This window comes from Salmo salar, unplaced genomic scaffold (genome assembly GCF_905237065.1).
Source record: "Salmo salar unplaced genomic scaffold, Ssal_v3.1, whole genome shotgun sequence".
NCBI classification, from domain to species: Eukaryota; Metazoa; Chordata; class Actinopteri; order Salmoniformes; family Salmonidae; genus Salmo; species Salmo salar.
The window spans coordinates 47501-68123 of record NW_025549896.1 but is presented as its reverse complement, the minus strand read 5'-3'; the positions used below and the strand labels follow the sequence as shown (position 1 = coordinate 68123).

Genomic DNA, 20623 nt, shown 5'->3' with positions numbered 1-20623 from the left:
ACTGATACAGCTACGACATGTGTAGAACGGTGTATTGTCACAGCATTGATATCACTGGTAGATTTGTGTAGAACGGTGTATTGTCACAGCATTGATATCACTGGTAGATTTGTGTAGAATGGTGTATTGTCACAGCATTGATATCACTGGTAGATATGTGTAGAATGGTGTATTGTCACAGCATTTAATATCACTGGTAGATTTGTGTAGAACGGTGTATTGTCACAGCATTGATATCACTGGTAGATTTGTGTAGAATGGTGTATTGTCACAGCATTGATATCACTGGTAGATTTGTGTAGAACGGTGTATTGCCATTATCTGCTAATACATATGTCGTAAGTGTTAATAACAGGTTTAGAGAGACCTCTCATATTTGGCAAAGTCACTTGTTCTCCAGATCTATAGTGTTTTTTTGTGTTGATTTATATCCAAGGGAACGTAATCCAAATCTGGCAATATATTTTACATGTAGTTAGTAAACTGCTCTTATTAGAAGAATGTAGAATGGTCTTAATGTACAGCTCGAACTCCTTATTAGAAAACAAGGAAGAGTGTTTTTTTTTGTTTTTATAAGTTTATTATTTTGTATTCTTTTTGTATTCGTTTTTAAAAAATACATTATTATATATATATTTTTTTTACATTTATTGATGACATTTTTCACGTGAACACAATTAGTATTAAGAGGTCAAATTGATTTTCTTTATCCTTATTATATCGTATCCGTTCGTCTCCACACTCGACGTCATCCACGTGTCCGTTTGGCGTGTCCGTGTGTCCGTTTGGCGTGTCCGTTTGGCGTGTCCGGTTAGCCTCTCCCTCAGCAAACAGACCCCGGCCCGGAACTGACTGCGGAACTGCGTCGTACACAAATTTAAAATGACAGATGTCACGGTGTTTTTGTCATGTTTGTTGTTTTTTATTTCAATTTTACGTCCAGGGATCGGGGCAGAAGTGTCCTTGTGGAATGTCGACATCAACTCAGTGAGTACATTCGCCGTGACTGTCCTGTATGTGTGTTGTGTGTGTTGTTAACGTGTCAGCATGACAGTATTTCAATATCAGCTGCAGTAGGTAGATAGCTAAGGAACCTCAGCCTAGCCTAGCTTAGCTTAGCCTAGCTTAGCTTAGCCTAGTTTATCCTAGCTTAGCCTAGCCTAGCATAGCCTAGCCTAGCAGGCTTTTTAAAGTACAACAGTCAAGCCCAGGGGAAGTAAATGAATCCTGGGTTGACAGATGTAAACTGAAGGTGTACTGAAGCTAACGTTACATTGTTTTCATTAGCAATATTACATCACATGATCTGGGAAGATAGGCTACTAGCTAGCTACCACAGATTATTTGCTACTAACGTTACTCCTTGAGCCTAGAAGAGTCAGTTGTGTCCTCAATAACCTGAGAATACTGTAATATATATATATATATATATATATATATATATATATATATATATATATATATATATTAGTATATATATTAGTGTACTATAATGTCTACAGTGTACCTGCTCCAACTCATTACCACTCACCTTAAGGTCAGGTAGTGAATGGAATATTGCGTATAGCTAGTTTGCTTATTTCTTTAATTGAGATTTCATACTGTTAACAAGTCTAAGGCTAACGCTTGATAACATACCAAACTAGCTAGTTGTCTGATGTTGTATTGCCCAACCATGACAAGTATTTAGATAAAACCTTGTCCAAGGTGCTTTGCTGCTGTGGTAACTTGATCTATTCGTTTCCATAGTCACAAAATGCAGTCTTCCGGAAGACACTGTACGCCAACACAACTATTTTCATGAGATGTAAGTATAGTAAGCCTTGGAATAAAACAAAGATGATGATTTGTTTACAGACCAAAAAGATTGTTTTGACGGCTGTAGTTAAACAGGGTTTTCCTGTTACTCCTGTCCGTGCAACTTACTCACGGGCTTCGTCTGAAATGGCACCCTGTTTCTTATCTGCTCTCTAGTAAAAAAAATAGTGCACTATACTGTATAGGGAATATAGTGCTGTTTTGTACACATCCTGACCATATGGCTATGTTTCTCCCAGTATCCTTCATTTCACTACAAACACTTTGGTACGGGCCTTACACTTTTCCCATCATTACAAATTATTACACTTCATATAACCTTCATAAGAATGTAGTACAAGTAGCCAATACAAGTATTTCCCCCCTCCTCTTCTTTCCCTGTGTTTCTGCTATTGACTCTCCTCTCCTCCTCCAGTCCAGGGCGACTTGGCTTTATGTGATCCCACCCTGGCCTTCAACATCAGTTGGTACCTCCGTTCCTCTATCTGCTACAATGAAGTTTTCAATACTCCAGTGAGTACAATCCCTTTTTGTTTTTCTCCTCCCCCTTCTTCTTCTTCTCTGCTGCCCATTCTTACAGGCAGACTCATCATAACCCTGCACACGAACCACAAATAGCACACAGAGAAATAGTAATACGTATCCAACTATGCCATCGCATTAATGTTGTAATAGCAGTACCACAAAAATAGTGTGTTGCCTGGAATTTATTAGACACCAAGTTCTCATTTACAATTGCGACCTGGCCAAGATAAAGCAAAGCAGTTCGACAACATACAACAACACAGAGTTACACATGGAGTAAAACAAACATACAGTCAATAATACAGTAGAAAAATAAGTCTATATACAATGTGAGCAAATGAGATGAGATAAGGGAGGTAAAGGCAATTAAAAGGCCATGATGGCAAAGTAAATACAATATAGCAAGGAAAACACTGGAATGGTAGATTTGTAGTGGAAGAAAGTGCAAAGTAGAAATATAAATAATGGGTTGCAAAGGAGCAAAATAAATAAATACAGTAGGGGAAGAGGTAGTTGTTTGGGCTAAATTATAGATGGGCTATGTACAGGTGCAGTTAGAAGAGAAGAGACATGTTCCTGTTTTGTCCTTTTTTTTCTTCTTTTTGTGCCCAGTCAGTGAGTTGTTTCTCTTTCTACTTCCTGTAGGACAACAAGGCACTGACTATGTTTGGTCTGGATCACATGCTGAAGAAGGACTGGAGCGGCTTCTACAGCCAGGGATACATGTACTTTGACAACTGCTCAGTTCTTTTACAACCCAAGGTTGGTTGGCTATTCTGTTGTTGTTGTTGTTGTTGTTTGTGGGGGGGGGTGTTGCCATACACTGACTTAGAATTCTTGGTTGATGTATTATATCTCTGACCCCCCCTCCCCTCCCTCCATTCCTCCTTCCAGGTGTACTACACAGACTTCAGCCCCTATCAACCCCTCATCAGTCCACAGGTATTATTAGACAGTGTATTCAGACGCGTTGATAAAAAAATAAAAAAATAAAGTGCTGTTACGTTACAGCCTTATTCTAAAATAAAACAACACATGATACCCCGTAATGACAAGGCAAAAAAATAAAAAAAACAGTACATTTACATAAGTATTCAGACCTTTCACTCAGTACTTTGTTGAAGCAGCGATTACAGTGATTACAGCCTCGAGTTTTCTTGGGTATGACGCTACAAGCTTGGCACACCTGTGTTTGGGGAGTTTCTCCCATTCTTCTCTGCAGATCCTCTCAAGCTCTGTCAGGTTGGATGGGGAGCGTCACTGCATAGCTATTTTCAGGTCTCTCCAGAGATGTTCGATTGGGTTCAAGTCTGGGCTCTGGCTGGGCAACTATGTTACATTCCGAGACTTGTCCCGAAGCCACTCCTGCGTTGTCTTGGCTGTGTGCTTAGGGTCATTGTCCTGTTGGAAGGTGAACCTTCACCCCAGTCTGAGGTCCTGAGTGCTCTGGAGCAGGTTTACATCAAGGATCTCTCTGTACTTTGCTCCGTTCATCTTTCCCTTGATCCTGACTAGTCTCCCAGTCCCTGCCTCTGAGAAACATCCCCACATCATGATGCTGCCACCACCATGCTTCACCGTAGGAATGGTGCCAGGTTTCCTCCAGACGTGACGCTTGGCATTCAGGAAAAATAGTTACATATTGGTTTCATCAGACCAGAGTATCTTGCCTCTCATGGTCTGAGAGTCCTTTAGGTGCCTTTTGGCAAACTCCAAGCGGGCTGTCATGTGCCTTTTACTGAGGAGTGGCTTCCGTCTGGCCACTCTACCATAAAGGCCTGATTGATGGAGTGCTGCAGAGATGGTTGTCCTTCTAGGAAGTTCTAAACATCTCCACAGAGGAACTCTTTAGCTCTGTCAGAGTGACCATCAGGTTCTTGGTCAATGCCCTTCTCCCTCAATTGCTCAGTTTGGCCGGGTGGCCAGCTCTGAGTTAGAGTCTTGGTGGTTCCATACTTCTTCCATTTAAGAATGATGGAGGCCACTGTGTTCTTGGGGACCTTTAATGCTGCAAAAATGTTTTCGTACCCTTCCCCAGATCTGAAGCTCGACACAATCCTGTCTCGGAGCTTTACGGACAATTCCTTCGACCTCATGACTTGGTTTTTGCTCTGACATGCACTGTCAACTGTGGGACCTTATATAGACAGGTGTGTGCCTTTCCACATCATGTCCAATCAATTGAATTTACCACAGGTGGTCACCAATCAAGTTGTAGAAACATCTCAAGGATGATCAATAGAAACAGGATGCACCAGAGCTCAATTTCGAGTCTCATAGCAAAGGGTCTGAATATTTATGTCAATAAGGTATTTCTGTTTTTATATTTGACTTCTATCGTGGGCAGATATGTAGAGAATGTTTTTGTTCAAATCAAGAGGTGCGGTCAAAAAGTGATTTGAAATCAAATGGATAAGCCATCTGTGTACTCACTATCACTCTGTTGTTGTTTAGAGCGAGGAAGGCAGGCCTTCCAATCAGAGTGCTCCACAGGGGTGGCTGGAAAAGCCGGTAAGCCAATCAGAACTCTGTTTAATAGTGTGTTTTATAAGATTTATGTAAACAGGTTGTATATAGTCATGCCTGTGTCTAAATGGGTTTTGCATTGAAAGTGTGCTTCTGAAATGGCAGCATATGGACCCTGGTCAAAAGTAGTGGACTAAATACAGTGGTGTTAAGTAGTTAAGTAAAAATGCTTTAAAGTACTCACTAAACAGAGAACATCCCTGGTCATCCCTACTGCTTCTCTAATCTGGCGGACTCACTAAACAGAGAACATCCCTGGTCATCCCTACTGCTTCTCTAATCTGGCGGACTCACTAAACAGAGAACATCTCTGGTCCTCCCTACTGCCTCTCTAATCTGGCGGACTCACTAAACACACATGTCTGAGTGTTGGAACGTGCCCCTTCCTATCCATATATTAAACAAAACAAGAAAATTGTACCATCTGCTTTGCTTAAAATAAGGAATTTTAAATGATTTATACTTAAATTTATTTTTTGATATTTAAGTATATTTTAGCAATTACATTTCCTTTTGATACTTAAATATATTTAAAACTAAAGTATTTTACGCCACACTTGACTCTCAATTGCGCGACGTAATCCATTTGGGTTCCAGGCGTGTCCGTATGGTGACTCACTTTTACTTGAGTCATTTTCTATTAATGTATCTTTACTTTTACTCAAGTATGACAATTAGGTACTTTTCCCCCACCACTGGCTAAATAGGGAACAGGGTGCTATTTGGGATGCGTTCAAGTGTCTTGTCATGTGTCCCCTTGAAGGATATAGGCGCTGTGGCTAAGGCGTGGTCCGACAGCCCCTACCTGTTTATAGTGAAGGTACAGCCGCAGCAACGTGGAGATGCCAGCGGGGGGCGCCCTGGAGCAGAGGAGGAGGAGACTAATGACGTCCAGGGAAACTTGGCCTTTATCAGTCAGTATTACCGTAACTTAACACTCTCTAATATAAACATAGGCCTTTGACTTAGTGCTTCATCATCGAAGTGCCCTTCTGTCTGCAGAGCAATGAGAAATTGACGTTGTCTGAGACTGCCTGTGTCTGTGCCTGCCTGTGTCTGAGACTGCCTGTCTGTGTATTTACAGTGACCGTGGAGATGAAGGGGCCTCGTGAATACTCCTCCCCTGCAGACTGGCCTCTTATGATGGTATGTTACTAGTTTTATTCGTCACATGCACAAGTACAGTGAAATGCTTAGCTTGCAAGTCCGTCCCAACAGTGCAGTATTCAATATCAAAATAGTGTAACTGAAGAAAAAATACACAAGAAATAAGAGATACATAAAACAATAGGAGAATGTATGCTGTATACTGGGCCAGGTCTAGGGCCAGGTCTGGGGCCAGGTCTAGGGCCAGTGTCAGGTCTAGGGCCAGGGTCAGTGTCAGGTCTAGGGCCAGGGTCAGTGTCAGGTCTAGGGTCAGTGTCAGGTCTAGGGCCAGGTCTAGGGCCAGGTCTAGAGTCAGGGTCAGGTCTAGAGTCAGAGTCAGGGTCAGGTCTAGGGCCAGGGTCTAGGGCCAGGTCTAGGGCCAGTGTCAGGTCTAGGGCCAGTGCCAGGTCTAGGGCCAGGTCTAGGGCCAGGTCTAGGGTCAGGGTCATATGTACAACATGCAGGGATACTGAAGTAGCTGAGGTAGCTGAGGTAGCTGAATTCACACCCCTTGACCTTTAACACATTTTGTTGTTACAAAGGTTTATTCAAATGGTTATAATTGTATTTTTTGGTCAACTATCTACACAAAATACTTGAATGTCAAAGTGGAAAAAAATGTTAACTTTTTTTTTTTATGTATGAAAAATAACACTAATATATCTTGATTAGATAAGAATGGTGATGTATTAGTTAGGATGGTATATTATGGTGGTATATTATGATGGTATATTATGGTGGTATATTATGGTGGTACGTGTTAGGATGGTATATTATGGTGGTATATTATGGTGGTACGTGTTAGGATGGTGTATTATGGTGGTGTATTATGGTGGTACGTGTTAGGATTGTCGTGTAGGATGGTGTATTATGGTGGTGTATTATGGTGGTGTATTATCATGGTATGTGTTAGGATGGTATGTGTTAGGATGGTATATTATGGTGGTATGTATTGTGATGGTATATATTATGATGGTATGTGTTAGGATGGTGTATTTTGATGGTGTATTTTGGTGGTATATTGTGATGGAATGTGTTAGGATGGTGTATTGTGATATGTGTTAGGATGGTATATTGTGATGGTATTCGTCAGTTAAGACGGTATATTATGATGTCATGTTTCAATGTCCGGAACAGCTGCTCTGTTTCTTCCTGTACCGGCCTCTCTGACGTGTATAGTGTGTGTTCTACCTGGTGATGTGTATAGTGTGTGTTCTACCTGGTGATGTGTATAGTGTTTGTTCTACCTGGTGATGTGTATAGTGTTTGTTCTACCTGGTGATGTGTATAGTGTTTGTTCTACCTGGTGATGTGTATAGTGTTTGTTCTACATGGTGATGTGTATAGTGTTTGTTCTACCTGGTGATGTGTATAATGTGTGTTCTACATGGTGATGTGTGTGTTCTACATGGTGATGTGTTTGTTCTACATGGTGATGTGTATAGTGTTTGTTCTACCTGGTGATGTGTATAGTGTTTGTTCTACATGGTGATGTGTATAGTGTTTGTTCTACCTGGTGATGTGTATAGTGTTTGTTCTACATGGTGATGTGTATAGTGTTTGTTCTACATGGTGATGTGTGTGTTCTACATGGTGATGTGTTTGTTCTACATGGTGATGTGTATAGTGTTTGTTCTACATGGTGATGTGTATAGTGTTTGTTCTACATGGTGATGTGTATAGTGTTTGTTCTACCTGGTGATGTGTATAGTGTTTGTTCTACATGGTGATGTGTATAGTGTTTGTTCTACATGGTGATGTGTATAGTGTTTGTTCTACGTGGTGATGTGTATAGTGTTTGTTCTACCTGGTGATGTGTATAATGTGTGTTCTACATGGTGATGTGTGTGTTCTACATGGTGATGTGTTTGTTCTACATGGTGATGTGTATAGTGTTTGTTCTACATGGTGATGTGTATAGTGTTTGTTCTACCTGGTGATGTGTATAGTGTGTGTTCTACCTGGTGATGTGTATAGTGTGTGTTCTACCTGGTGACGTGTATAGTGTGTGTTCTACCTGGTGATGTGTATAGTGTGTGTTCTACCTGGTGATGTGTATAGTGTGTGTTCTACCTGGTGATGTGTATAGTGTGTGTTCTACATGATGATGTGTGTTTGTTCTTTCCCAGTTCTACATGGTGATGTGTATAGTGTATGTGTTCTTCGGGGCTCTCTGGCTCTTCTGGTCTGCCTGTTACTGGAAGGATCTGTTGAGAATCCAGTTCTGGATCGGAGGAGTGATCATCCTGGGCATGTTGGAGAAAGCTGTCTTCTACTCTGAGTACCAGAGTATCCGCTACAGAGGAGACTATGGTCGGTTAAATTCGCGCTCTTATTTAGAAATGCACGGTCATTTAAAAAACATTTTTTTTAAATTTTTTTATATATGTCGATCAATCGGTTGATTTGATTTAAAGGAGAGTTGCATCATGGTCATTCTCTTTTGTAAAATCTGTAAATTTACTTTCAACTCACATCTACTTTTTGTTGTTTTAAAATGTTTTAAAATGTTGTCCCTCCACAGTTCAAGGTGCTGTAATCTTTGCCGAGTTGCTGTCTGCTCTGAAGAGATCTCTGGCTCGGATCCTAGTGCTCATAGTCAGTCTGGGCTACGGCATCGTCAAGTGAGTTCATCCCAAATGGCACCCTTATTCCCCCCTTTTTTTTAAATAGTGCACTAGGGCCCACAGGGCTCCAGTCAAAAGTAGGGCACTATGTTTAAAGGAATAGAGTGTAATTTGGAGCCGCGTACAATATGAATACTGTACTGACTATGATGACCCTGTTCTGTGGGTTCAGAACTGAACTGCTGTTATTGTCCATCACCTACTGATTTGTATGGTATCAATGGAGGTTTCCCCTACTGTCACACTACAATCTTGTACAGTGTTTACATGTACAAGGAGTTGTGACCCACACACACACACACACACACACAGCATAGGTTTTACTATCCTTGTGCAGACTTTGGGGGATTTCCGGTACCCATGAGGATACTAATACACACACACACACACATACACACACACCAACGCCCTGTTTTTATGGCCTAGCTTTGACCACACATCTGGGCCCGTATTCACAAAGCGTCTCTGAGTAAGAGCGCTGATTGAGGATCAGACCCCCATTCTTTTTCAATCTGTACTCTGAGACCTGTTTTGTGAGTACAGGCACTGATTTCCCCTTCTCCTCCCCCCTCCCGCTCCTGTTTTCCTGCGCTGTCTCTCACAGACCCAGGCTGGGCACCACAGTCCACCGGCTAGCAGCAGTAGGCCTGCTCTACCTGCTCTTCTCCTCTGTGGAGGGAGTGCTGCGCGTCACAGGAGTGAGTCGCTACAGATAATCGCTACACTTCTCATCTATATATCACTTTGAGACACCTTGGAAGTTTGTGGATGCGTCTCTGTCTCTCTCGCTCTTTGAACTGTCCCTCTGTCCTCAATCTTTTTCTCTCTCTCTCTCTCTCTCTCTTTCTCTCTCGCTCTTTCTCTCTTTCTCTCTCGCTCTTTCTCTCTTTCTCTCTCTCTCTCTCTCTCTCTCTCTCTCTCTCTCTCTCTCTCCGCTCTTTGAACTGTCCCTCTGTCCTCAATCTTTTCTTTCTCTCTCTCTCTTCCCCAGGGTTTCTATGGAACCGTAGCCCTGGTGGCTAACCTGAGTCTCTCTCTCATTGACTCCTGTGTGATGTGGTGGATCTTCATAAGCTTGTCCCAGACCACTCGTCTTCTGAAGCTGCGTAGGAACGTAGTGAAGCTGTCTCTGTATCAGCATTTCACCAACACACTTATCTTCTCTGTTCTGGGTGAGTTTGGAGGAATATTTATGAATGGTTTTAATGTCACAGCGCTATGAAAGGCACAGCTTTTCAATTTGATATGATTTTATTGTACTTGGGTACTTACTTTAAAAAATTGATTCTGTTAATCTCAATATTGAATAAACAAAAGATAAATTAATAAGTTATTTATTTTAACTTTTCACTTTGTTTTGTTTCCGTAGCTTCTATTATCTTCATCATCTGGACGACCAAAGTGTTTAAGCTGGTCGACTGCCAGACCGTGAGTTGGTAGATTTTACACTGAACAAAAATAAAGTATTGGTCCCATGTTTCCCATGAGTTGAAATAATAAGATCCCAGAAAATTTTCCATACGCACAAAACTCTTATTTCCCTAAAAATGTTGTCTACAAATTAGTTTTACATCCCTGTTAGTGAGCATATTCTCCTTTGGCCAAGATAATACGTCCACCTGACAGGTGTGGCATATCAAGAAGCTGATTTTTAAACAACTTGATCATTACGTAGGTGTACCTTGTGCTGGGGACAATAAAAAGTCACTCTAAAAGGTGCAGTGTTGTCACAACAACGCCAACGCCACAGATGTCTCAAGTTTTGAGGGAATGTACAATTGGCATGCTGACTGCAAGAATGTCCACCAGAGCTGTTGCCAGAATGTACATTTTTCTACCATAAGCCGCCTCCAACATATTTTTTGAGAATTTGGCAGTACGTCCAACCGGCCTGTGTATGGCGTCGTAAAGGGCGAGCGGTATGAGTGCCCCATGGTGGCGGTGGGGTTATGCTATGGGGCAGGCATAAGCTACGGACAACGAACACAATTGCATTTTATCGATGACAATTTGAATGCACAGAGATACCGTGACGAGATCCTGAGGTCCCATTGTCATGCCGTTCATACACTGCCATCACCTCATGTTGCAGCATGTCGCAAAGGATCTGTACACAATTCCTGGAAGCTGAAAATGTCCCAGTTCTTCCATGGCCTGCATACTCACCAGACATGTCACCCATTGAGCATGTTTGGGATGCTCTGGATTAACGTGTGTGACAGCATGTTCCAGTTCCCGCCAATATCTAGCAACTTCACACAGCCATTGAAGCTGAGTGGGACCAACATTCCACAGGCCATAATCAACAGCCTGATCAACACTTTGTGAAGGAGATGTGTCGCGCTGCATGATGCTAATGGTGCTTTTCTGAACCACACCCCTCTTAATTAAAAAAATATTTTTTAAGTATTTGTGACTAACAGATGCATAATGAATTTATTTAAATTGACAGATTTTTCTTATGAACTGCAAATCCTTGAAATTGTTGCAGTTTTCGTTTTTATATATTTTTGTTCAGTGTATTCCGTGTATATAGTTCAGTGTATATAGAATATTTGTTCATATTCGAAACAAATGATAATTGATTATGATGTACTGTCTGCTGTTGTCTTGTGTTTTTTAATACACTGTGTGTCTGTCCACTGTGTTTCTGTCCACTGTGTCTCTGTCCACTGTGTCCACTGTGTGTCTGTCCACTGTGTCCACTCTGTCCACTGTGTGTGTGTCTGTCCACTGTGTGTGTGTCTGTCCACTGTGTGTGTGTCTGTCCACTGTGTGTGTCTGTCCACTGTGTCTCTCAGGGTTGGAGGGATCTGTGGGTGGACGATGCGTTCTGGCGTCTCCTCTTCTCCACCATCCTCCTGGTCATCATGGTGTTGCTACGACCCTCCGCCAACAGCCAGAGGTCAACATTATGTTCTAACAGACTATATACCTGCCTAATGTTTTCAGAGAGATCAGAGGTCATTTGTAATAACATTAATAATATATATACACACAATAGTAACAGTGTAGTTATATATATATATATACACACACAGTAGTAACATATACACAATAGTAACAGTGTAGTAACACATATATACATACACACACAGTAGTAACATATACACAATAGTAACAGTGTAGTAACACATATATACATTACAATGTAATATATACACACACACACACACACACACAGTAGTAACATATACACAATAGTAACAGTGTAGTTATATATATATTTATATAATAGTATATAGCGCCTGTCTGAGGCTGTGTTGTGTTCTCGCAGGTTCTCCCATTCCCCTCTGATCGATGAAGACGATGAGGAGGATGAAGCCAAGGAACCCATGCTGAATGAAGCCTTTGGTGAAAGACTTTAACCAATTTAACGTTATGATTTCCTGCTGTATTGATATAATATATGACAATAGGGATCTCTAACGGGGTTGGGGTCAATTCCAGTCTAACAGGGTTGGGGTCAATTCCAGTCTAGCGGGGTTGGGGTCAATTCCAGTCTAACGGGGTTGGGGTCAATTCCAGTCTAACGGGGTTGGGGTCAATTCCAGTCGAGCGGGGTTGGGGTCAATTCCAGTCGAGCGGGGTTGGGGTCAATTTCAGTCGAGCGGGGGTTGGGGTCAATTCCAGTCGAGCGGGCTTGGGGTCAATTCCAGTCGAGCGGGGTTGGGGTCAATTCCACATTTTCCTATTTGAAAAGCATTGACGAGAATTGGAATGGAATTTCACTGTACTTCCTGAATTGACCCCAACCCTGGTCTCTACAGTTACTTTAGAAAGTATATATACCATTTGACTTACATTTTGTTATGTTATAGCCTAAATTCAAAATGAATTATATACATTTTTTTTTATTTACATTTGTGAGAAAAAAATCGATTTAATCCATTTGAATTCAGGCTGTAAACACAACAAAATGTGGAATAAGTGAAGGGGTATGAATACTTTCTGAAGGCACTGTATCTAACTCCACATTTCTGTTCCAGAGGGGATGAAGATGAGAGGCACCAAGGCTGAGACTAATGGAGCCCAGTCACAGAAACTATTGAGTAAAGAGGTCAGTCCATTCAATTCAATTGAAAACTACTGAGTGAAGAGGTCAGTCCATTCAATTCAAAACTACTGAGTGAAACGGCGAGTCCATTCATTTCAATTCAAAACTACTGAGTGAAGAGGTCAGTCCATTCAATTCAAAACTACTGAGTGAAACGGCGAGTCCATTCATTTCAATTCAAAACTACTGAGTAAAGAGGTGAGTCCATTCAATTCAAAACTTGAGTGTCTCCCTTGATCCTAGGTCCTGGCAGTGCTGTGCAGACACAGGACAACTGAGCTTTGGAGGAATACGCAGATTTAAAGAGGAGTCCGTAATTTGCTGTCTAATGATCATGATCTTTTCCTCAAAGAAGTTCATGAATTTATTACTGCTGAAGTGAAAGCCATCCTCTCTTGGGGAATGCTGCTTTTTAGTTAGCTTTGCGACCGTATCAAAAATAAATGTGGGATTATTCTTATTTTCCTCAATTAAGTTGGAAAAATAGGATGATCGAGCAGCAGTGAGGGCTCTTCGATACTGCACGGTACTGTCTTTCCAAGCTAGTTGGAAGACTTCCAGTTTGGTGTGGCGCCATTTCCGTTCCAATTTTCTGGAAGCTTGCTTCAGGGCTCGGGTATTTTCTGTATACCAGGGAGCTAGTTTCTTATGACAAATGTTTTTGTTTTGTTTTTAGGAGTGCGACTGCATCTAGGGTTTTACGCTAAGTTCAATTTAGTTCTTCAGTTAGGTGGTTAACCGATTTTTGTACTCTGACGTCCTTGGGTAGGTGGAGGGAGTCTGGAAGGGCATCTTGGAATCTTTGGGTTGTCCGAGAATTTATAGCACGGCTCTGGATGATCCATGGTTGGGGTCTGATGACTTAACTTAGTCATCTTTTCACAGTCCAATCTGATTCAAGACACTGTTTTGCGTATTTATACAAATAAATGAATGTATCCTTTCTCTTGTTCTCAGGATGAAGACCTGAAATGGGTTGAGGAGAACATTCCCACAACTGTTGCTGATGTGTGAGTAGGAAAGAAAGGAACATTTTGAGGTGTATTGGCCCAAGTTACTGCTACGTTCATATAACTGGTCACCTCTCTGCTCTCTCAATTCAAGAAATGCTTTATTGGCATGAATGGTGGTTCATGGTCAAAAATTTGGACACACTTACTCATTCCTGGGTTTTTATTTTATTTTGAATATTTTCTACATTGTAGAATAATAGTGAAGACATCAAAACTATGAAATAACACATATGGAATCATGTAGTAACCAAAAAAGTGTTAAACAAATCAAAATATATTTTATATTTGAGATTCTTCAAAGTAGCCACCCTTTACCTTGATGACAGCTTTGCACACTCTTGGCATTCTCTCAACAAGCTTCATGAGGTAGTCACCTGGAATGCATTTCAATTAACAGGTGTGCCTTGTTAAAAGTTAATTTGTGGAATTTCTTTTTTTTTCAGTTTGTTGTGACAAGGTAGGGGTGGATGTCTATAGTATTCTCTCTGGAATGCAATCTGGCTTCCGCTCAGGTTATGGATGTGTCACTGCAACCTTGAAGGTCCTCAGTGATGTCACCATTGCCCTTGATTCTAAGTAATGTTGTGCTGCTATTTTTATTGACTCGGCCAAAGCTTTTGATACGGTAGACCATTCCATTCTTGTGGGCCGACTAAGGAGTATTGGTGTCTCTGAGGGTCTTTGGCCTGGTTTGCTAACTACCTCTCTCAAAGAGTGCAGTGTATAAAGTCAGAACATCTGCTGTCTCAGCCACTGCCTGTCACCAAGGGAGTACCCCAGGGCTCGATCCTAGGCCCCACGCTCTTCTCAATTTACATCAACAACATAGCTCAGGCAGTAGGAAGCTCTCTCATCCATTTATATGCAGGTGATACAGTCTTATGCTCAGCTGGCCTCTCCCTGGATTTTGTGTTAAATGCTCTACAACAAAGCTTTCTTAGTGTCCAGCAAGCTTTCTCTGCCCTTAACCTTGTTCTGAACACCTCCAAAACAAAGGTCATGTGGTTTGGTAAGAAGAATGCCCCTCTCCCCCACAGGTGTGATTACTACCTCTGAGGGTTTAGAGCTTGAGGTAGTCACCTCATACAAGTACTTGGGAGTATGGCTAGACGGTACACTGTCCTTCTCTCAGCACATATCCAAGCTGCAGGCTAAGGTTAAATCTAGACTTGGTTTCCTCTATCGTAATCGCTCCTCTTTCACCCCAGCTGCCAAACTAACCCTGATTCAGATGACCATCCTACCCATGCTAGATTACGGAGATGTTATTTATAGATCGGCAGGTAAGGTTGCTCTCGAGCGGCTAGATGTTCTTTACCATTCGGCCATCAGATTTCCCACCAATGCTCCTTATAGGACACATCACTGCACTCTATACTCCTCTGTAAACTGGTCATCTCTGTATACCCGTCGCAAGACCCACTGGTTGATGCTTATTTATAAAGCTCTCTTAGGCCTCACTCCCCCCTATCTGAGATATCTACTGCAGCCCTCATCCTCCACATACAACACCCGTTCTGCCAGTCACATTCTGTTAAAGGTCCCCAAAGCAAACACATCCCTGAGTCACTCGTCTTTTCAGTTCGCTGCAGCTAGCGACTGGAACGAGCTGCAACAAACACTCAAACTGGACAGTTTTATCTCCATCTCTTCATTCAAAGACTCAATCATGGACAGTCTTACTGGCAGTTGTGGCTGCTTTGTGTGATGTATTGTTGTCTCCTTCTTGCCCTTTGTGCTGTTGTCTGTGCCCAATAATGTTTGTACCATGTTGTGCTGCTGCCATGTTCTTGTCATGTTGTGTTGCTACCATGCAGTGTTGTCATGTGTTGCTACCTTGCTATGTTGTTGTCTTAGGTCTCTCTTTATGTAGTGTTGTGGTGTCTCTTGTCGTGATGTGTGTTTTGTCCTATATTTAAAAATAAAAAATTTACTTTTTTATCCCAGCCCCCATCCCTGCAAGGAGGCCTTTTGATAGACCATCATTGTAAATAATATATTTTTCTTAACTGACTTGCCTAGTTAAATAAATACAGAAGGTGGTCTTTTGCCAAATAGGGCTAAGTCCATATTATGACAAGAACAGCTGAAATAAGCAAAGAGAAATGACAGTCTATAATTACTTTAAGACATGAAGGTCAGTCAATCCGGAAAATTAAGAACTTTGAAAGTTTCTTCAAGTTCAGTCGCAAAAACCATCAATGCTGAAATTGGCTCTCATGAGGACCGCAACAGGAAAGGAAGACCCAGAGTTTTTATTTATTTAACCTTTATTTAACTAGGCAAGTCCAGTTAAGAACAAATTCTTATTTACAATGACGGCCTACGTCGGCCAAACCCTCCCCTAACCCGGACGACGCTGGTCCAATTGTACGCCGCCCTGTGGGACTGTAGTATCGAATCAGGGTCTGTAGCGATGCAGTGCCTTAGACCGCTGCGCCACTCGGGCACCCTTACCTCTGCTGCAGAGGATAAGTTCATTAGAGTTCACTGCACCTCAGATTACAGCCCAAATAAATGCTTCACAGAATTCATGTAACAGACGCATCTCAACATTAACTGTTCAGAGGAGACTGTGTGAATCAGGCCTTCATGGTCGAAATTGCTGCAAAGAAACCACTACTAAAGGACACCAATAATAAGAAGAGACTTGCTTTGGGCCAAGAGTCCAAATTGGAGATTTTTGGTTCCAACCGCCGTGTCGTTGGGAGATGCAGAGTAGGTGAACGGATGATTTCCGCATGCGTGGTTCCCACCGTGGTGTAGGAGGTCTGATGTGTGGGGGTGCTTTGCTGGTGACACGGTCAGTGATTTATTTAGAATTCAAGGCACACTTAACCAGCATGGCTACCACAGCATTCTGCAGGAAAAGCAGCCAACAAGTGCTCAGCATATGTGGGAACTCTTTCAGACTGTTGGAAAAGCATCCCAGATGAAGCTGGTTAAGAGAATACCAAGTGTGCAAAGCTGTCATCAAGGCAAAGGGTGGCTACTTTGATGAATCTCAAATATAAATATTTTGATTTGGTTTGGTTTAACACTTTTGGTTACTACATGATTCCATATGTGTTATTTCATAGTTTTGATGACTTCACTGTTATTGTACAATGTAGATAATAGTAAAAAAAATAAAGAAAACCCCTTGAATGAGAAGGTGTTCTAAAACCTTTGACTGGTAGTGTACATTTAAAAAATCATATATGAACAAATAATATATATACAAAAATAAAACAAATAAGCAATTATCTCTGTCTCCCTCTCTCTCTCTGCTCCCTCTCTGCAGAGCCCTCCCAGTAATGCTTGACGAAGAGGAGGTAAATAAGGAACTTCTCTCTCATAATAACTGCCGGTCACATTTTTGTCTATTTAAAAAAATAAAAAATAATTAAAAAAAGCTCAGTCAAAAGTTATATTTTGTGTTACCATCATTCAACAGAGACTCATAGGACACATGTTTCTCTTGCGCATTTTTGTCCCCAGGAAATTCTGAAAACCAAGATGGAGAGATCCAAAATGGAATGACCGAGTGGGGGGGTTTCACTGAGGCAGCCATTGATGGAGTTTAAATGAAGTGACCCATCAGATCCTATATTTATGTAAACACTTTTTATGTTCCTTCATTTTGAGCACCGCCATGCAGCCGCTAATAAACTCTACGGCTTTGCCAAATGGCCACCTATTCCCTCTGTAGTGCACGACTTTTGACCAGGGCCCATAGGGTCCCATCTGGCCATGATGCTGTATCCTCAGATAGGAGTGGCAAGTCGATGGATATTTTTTATTTTACCTTTTTATTTAACTAGGCAAGTCAATTAAGAACAAATTCTTATTTACAATGACGGCCTACCGGGGAACCGTGGGTTTAACTGCCTTGTTCAGGGGGCAGAAAGACAGATTTTTACCTTGTCAGCTCGGGGATTCGATCCACGCTGCCTGCCACCCCCAATATAGCTTGAAGTGTGCACTCGTTCGCTACCTCCCCATAAATCTAAAAGCATTGGATTGGTGGAGGCATGGACTAGTGGGAGTTTCCACCCATTTCCTTTCAAATCAGTGAAGGGAAGTGAAGAAGTGCACACTTTGGAAGGAAGGAGAGATAATTGGGATATAGTGAGGGAGTGGGCTGGCAGCAGTGACATACTGCATGTATAGTATTATATATTTTGGTAAATCTAGGTCTGCATCCTAAATTGATCGCACAAATATTGGCCTGGGCCCTGGTCAACAGTAGTGCACTACCCTATGGGGCTCTGGTCAACAGTAGTGCACTACCCTATGCGGCCCTGGTCAACAGTAGTGCACTACCCTATGCGGCCCTGGTCAACAGTAGTGCACTACCCTATGGGGCCCTGGTCAAAAGTAGTACACTACATAGGGTTCCATTTGGGATGCTACCTGTCACTTGGCCCAGTGAGTCAGTCAGTCTGCCATTGACACTTATCTATAATAGTATTGACACAGTGCAGTCTGATAATTTTGTCTATTTGTTAAATGCATTATTATGTGTCACTGTGAGGCTTTTTATGTCAGTTTCTGCCACCACCTCCCAAGATAATTAATTTCACGTTCCCCCCCACAATGCTGGCGCAGTGCAATTTACTGAGACACACAGCAGAGGATCAATACTGGGCAGCCCGTGTAAACACAGCCTGTGTGGCCAGACCAGGCCCACTGACCCAGTAATTTATTCTACAGACAGCATATGGTTTTTTATTGTTAAATTGTCCTGCATTGCATTGTTTTTTCTTTGTTTTTTGTTTAGCAGGAAATAAGGACAGCATCTAATGTACAGTAAAGTGGGTCTGCATTGTAATTTTTTTTTTTTGTTACATTATTGTATGCGTTTTTGCTGTTTATTCTGGGATTAAAGTTTATATTAAAACATTGTCATCGTGCAAATTAATACAATATGTGTGTAGTATTATGTGAAATGAAATGTACCTTTTTTTAAAAAAAATTTAGGGTCACAAGATACTCATTCTCTACTACGACCCTGTGCTAGAACGCTGGTGAAGGTTCACCTTTGTTATATATAATTCATCCCTCGTGATTGTACTCACATATTATCCATTATATTGACCCGATTTTCGAGTGGCCGCTCAGACAATGGAAATACATGTCCATTAACAAAGCACAACTTCGATATAAAAGTATTTTTTAGTATTCTTTTTTTTTAAATCAAAGTTGGCGGTGTGTCACGTGTCCTATTTATTTTTATTTATTTTATTTATTTCACCTTAATTTAACCAGGTAGGCAAGTTGAAAACAAGTTCTCATTTACATTTGCGACCTGGCCAAGATAAAGCAAAGCAGTTCGACAACATACAACAACACAGAGTTACACATGGAGTAAAACAAACATACAGTCAATAATACAGTAGAAAATTAAGTCTATACACAATGTGAGCAAATGAGGTGAGATAAGGGAGGTAAAGGCAAAAAAGGCCATGGTGGCAAAGTAAATACAATATCGCAAGTAAAACACTGGAATGGTAGATTTGTATTGGAAGAAAGTGCAAAGTAGAAATATAAATAATGGGGTTGCAAAGGAGCAAAATAAATACAGTAGGGGAAGAGGTAGTTGTTTGGGCTAAATTATATATGGGCTATGTACAGGTGCAGTGATCTGTGAGCTGCTCGGACAGCTGGTGCTTAAAGCTAGTGAGGGAGTTTCCAGTTTCAGAGATTTTTAATTATATCAGATTATATCAGTGTATTCGTAACAACCTAAGAAATTGCGAAACTTCTATTTGACCAAATAAGCCATTACATTTAAAAAAAACAAAAACATTTTTAGGGGGGATTTGACCAAATTCGACACCCGTACAAAACCCTCCTCGCTTGGTGGGTGAGGAAAACGGCAGCTGCAGGAGGAGACAGATTTTTTTCGGGGGCGAGTTTCTCCTCTCCTTCACCTCTTCCTCTCTGATGTACTAATCATGTGACTTGCCTGTCAAATCCCCGAGTCAGTAAGGAGCTAGCAAACACATATATATATTTATCTCTTGTGTTAGCTTATTGACTAGCAGAATATGTTGTAGGAGTATTTTAGCTTCTTCTTTTTTAGATTTCTGTGTCAATTAAGTTGTTATTAAGTGGTCGGTTTTAGACTAACATGGGATGATACGGAATTTTGCTACCGCCAGCTAGCTAACGCGTTATTATTTTTGGTGTCCTCTCGCTAACATAGCATGTTAGTTAGCTAATCAATTCGTTCGCTGTTTTTGTTTTGAATGTCATGGCTTCAACGAATGACAGAGGAATTATTTTAAGGTTACCTCCACGGATTAAAGATACTATTTGATCGAAGAGTAGGACTTGACATTTTTTAGACGTACCTTTTGTAACGTTGCCCCCAACAAAGTGTTTTTGTTACCAACGTTACCAGTTAACGCTACAGTACCGTAGCTGACAAACGTTAGCAACATAACTGTTGTTTTCGTTTTAACTTGCTATCTTCAACTGGTTTTGATGATTTAATTGAACGGGAAATCAACTAGGTAACTACAATGCATGACGCTTACGAACCGGTCCCTATCCTGGAGAAACTGCCTCTTCAGATTGACTGTCTTGCTGCTTGGGGTAAGTTGTCATAATGTCAACAAGCTAACTACAGTAGCTAGCTAACATAGTAAATTATTGTTGCCATAAACTACCTAACTAGTTAACTAGGTAGGTACTAAGGTAGCTGGTTGGTTTGTTTACCGGATAATTATCTGATAACTCTTGTCAGCTAGTTGGAGCAAAGTTGTCTTGATGAGTTTTGAGGTGACACTACAATTTGTAAACAAAGCAACCCTGTCTTGCACCTGGTCGAGGACGTGGAGAGGTTTTAATAAATAATAATAATAATACCATTATAATTTCTCAAGGTGATGTGTGTTCCCTATGTAGTGCACTACTTTTGACGA

At 41.3% G+C, this 20623-nt stretch overlaps 2 protein-coding genes across 2 annotated transcripts in view; both read left to right on the top strand.

Moving 5' to 3' along the window:
* The first annotated feature begins 734 nt into the window (after nucleotides 1–734).
* Nucleotides 735–18617, top strand: LOC123738992 (transmembrane protein 87A). Its single transcript, XM_045713577.1, has 19 exons — nucleotides 735–987; nucleotides 1750–1807; nucleotides 2234–2331; nucleotides 2989–3105; nucleotides 3238–3285; nucleotides 4798–4854; nucleotides 5633–5783; nucleotides 5954–6015; nucleotides 8145–8328; nucleotides 8540–8639; nucleotides 9247–9340; nucleotides 9634–9814; nucleotides 10012–10070; nucleotides 11444–11547; nucleotides 11920–11996; nucleotides 12632–12702; nucleotides 13657–13709; nucleotides 16996–17026; nucleotides 17193–18617. Exons 1-19 carry the CDS (start codon nucleotides 883–885, stop codon nucleotides 17232–17234), a joined length of 1692 nt encoding a protein of 563 aa, XP_045569533.1. The 5' UTR covers nucleotides 735–882; the 3' UTR covers nucleotides 17235–18617.
* Nucleotides 18618–20064: 1447 nt separating this feature from the next.
* LOC123738993 (vam6/Vps39-like protein) overlaps nucleotides 20065–20623 on the top strand; it is a gene marked incomplete at its 3' end in the record, with an annotated part of 2720 nt that continues 2161 nt past the window's right edge. Inside the window, exon 1 of the mRNA XM_045713578.1 lies at nucleotides 20065–20294. Within this exon, the coding sequence (XP_045569534.1) occupies nucleotides 20222–20294 (73 nt within the window). The remainder of the gene's footprint in view (nucleotides 20295–20623) is intronic.